At 35.6% G+C, this 1,915-nt stretch overlaps 1 protein-coding gene across 3 annotated transcripts in view; it reads left to right on the top strand.

Annotated features, from left to right (window-relative positions):
- LOC106465757 (follistatin-like) overlaps window positions 1–1,915 on the top strand; it is an 88,060-nt gene that overhangs the window by 67,328 nt on the left and 18,817 nt on the right. For all 3 annotated transcript variants that reach the window (XM_022393685.1, XM_013925991.2, XM_022393686.1), the window contains one exon: window positions 476–700. In XM_022393685.1, coding sequence (XP_022249393.1) covers window positions 476–700 — 225 coding nt within the window. The remainder of the gene's footprint in view (window positions 1–475; window positions 701–1,915) is intronic.

Raw genomic sequence — 1,915 nt, forward strand, 5'->3', positions numbered from 1 at the left:
CTCTGACTTCTTACTTTTTGAAAAATTAAATGGTCTTTACTTTTATTCCCAATCAACAATCAAATATCTTTTCTTGAATTATGAATAAAATGAATGGATTGAATTATTTAATTAAATTATCTCAAATTAAGCCTTTATTTCGGTGCAAGATTGAAATTGTTTTGAATTCTCCATAACCTCTGAATAGTGGGTATGATCCGACGGGTCACGGGCTGTCTAGTATAAAATAAAAATGTCTATATCTTAATTAACTGTGTACTCAGAAGAAGATGATATTAAGTTAATATAGTTTGTAATCGACTTTCTCTATTCTACTACTTTTGTTTATAGTGATTTTATGTGTCTATATACCCAGCACTGTGGCTATTATGATAATCAGACTATGAACAAACGCTGTTGTGTTTTATAGAAGCTGGTGTGTGTGTGTGAATATTTCAGAGTCGCATAATTACAAATAGAATAATTCTCCCCACAGACAGCAGCTGTGACAAAGTCAGATGTCCAGGTAAGAGGACTTGTCTGCTTGACCAGTACCTCCAACCTCACTGTGTTCGTTGCAGAAAGCAGTGTCCAGTTAAGAAACGGCCTCGGTTCTTATGTGGTTCTGACAACATCACCTATACCAGCCTGTGTGAATTAAGAAGAGCCACGTGTAAAAAGGGAGGAACAATAAAAGAAATCTACAAAGGACGTTGTAAAGGTGAATTTTAGTTCAAGCTGAGTAATGGAGCATAAGCCTGGTTTTGTTGTAAAAGAAAAACACATTTTCATCTTTCGTTAATCAGGTTATTATCAGTATCATAAAACCGTGTTTGAGCGAAAACTTCATTTTATGCAGTACAGTACGGTCTAGAGCTTGTAAAACACATCAATGATGTTAACTAGTTTGAGTTAATCAAATGCAAACATATATTCTTTACGTAAAATGATCGGAGTCTCTATAGAAACTCTGAGAAGTGTGGATAGTGATTGCTTGTTTGTTATAGAACAAAGTTACATTGGTCTATAAAGTTTGAAGACAGCTTGAGTTAGAAGTGAAGGAAACTTTATTACAGATGTACAACGTTTCGAAAAGCTTATGTAATCATTAGATACCTGATGATGACATAAACTTGACGAAACACTATACATTTGTAATAAAGTTTCCTTCACTTCCAACTCAAGTCTTCTCCAAACTATTTGCTGAAGTGGATTCCTTGTCATCATATTGGCTATGTGCTGTGTCCACCGCGGGAATCAAACGCCGGATTTGAGAGTTGTATGTCCGTAAGCTTACCACTGTCCCTAATGGATAATCAAAAACTAGAGTTGTAAGTCCTTAGGCTTACTGCTGTCCCTAATGGATAATCAAAAACTAGAGTTGTAAGTCCTTAGTCTTACTGTTGTCCCTAATGGATAATCAAAAACTAGAGTTGTAAGTCCTTAGGCTTACCACTGTCCCTAATGGATAATCAAAAACTAGAATTTTGAAATTGAGCCACCTTAATTGTGTCTCCCAATATTTTGCAAACATAAACCATGGGCAGCCTTAGAATTAAAAATAACTGAATCTGTGCCTCCAAATATTTTGCAAACATAAACCATGGGCAGCCTTAGAATTAAAGATAACTGGATATGTGTCTTCCCAATATTTTGCAAACATAAACCATGGGCAGCCTTAGAATTAAAAATAACTGGATCTGTGCCTCCAAATATTTTGCAAACATAAACCATGGGCAGCCTTAGAATTAAAGATAACTGGATCTGTACCTCCCAATCTTTTGCAAACATAAACCATGGGCAGCCTTAGAATTAAAGATAACTGGATCTGTACCTCCCAATATTTTGCAAACATAAACCATGGGCAGCCTTAGAATTAAAGATAACTGGATCTGTACCTCCCAATATTTTGCAAACATAAACCATGGGCAGCCTT

The sequence above is a fragment of the Limulus polyphemus genome, unplaced genomic scaffold, assembly GCF_000517525.1.
Source record: "Limulus polyphemus unplaced genomic scaffold, Limulus_polyphemus-2.1.2 Scaffold2041, whole genome shotgun sequence".
NCBI lineage: Eukaryota > Metazoa > Arthropoda > Merostomata > Xiphosura > Limulidae > Limulus > Limulus polyphemus.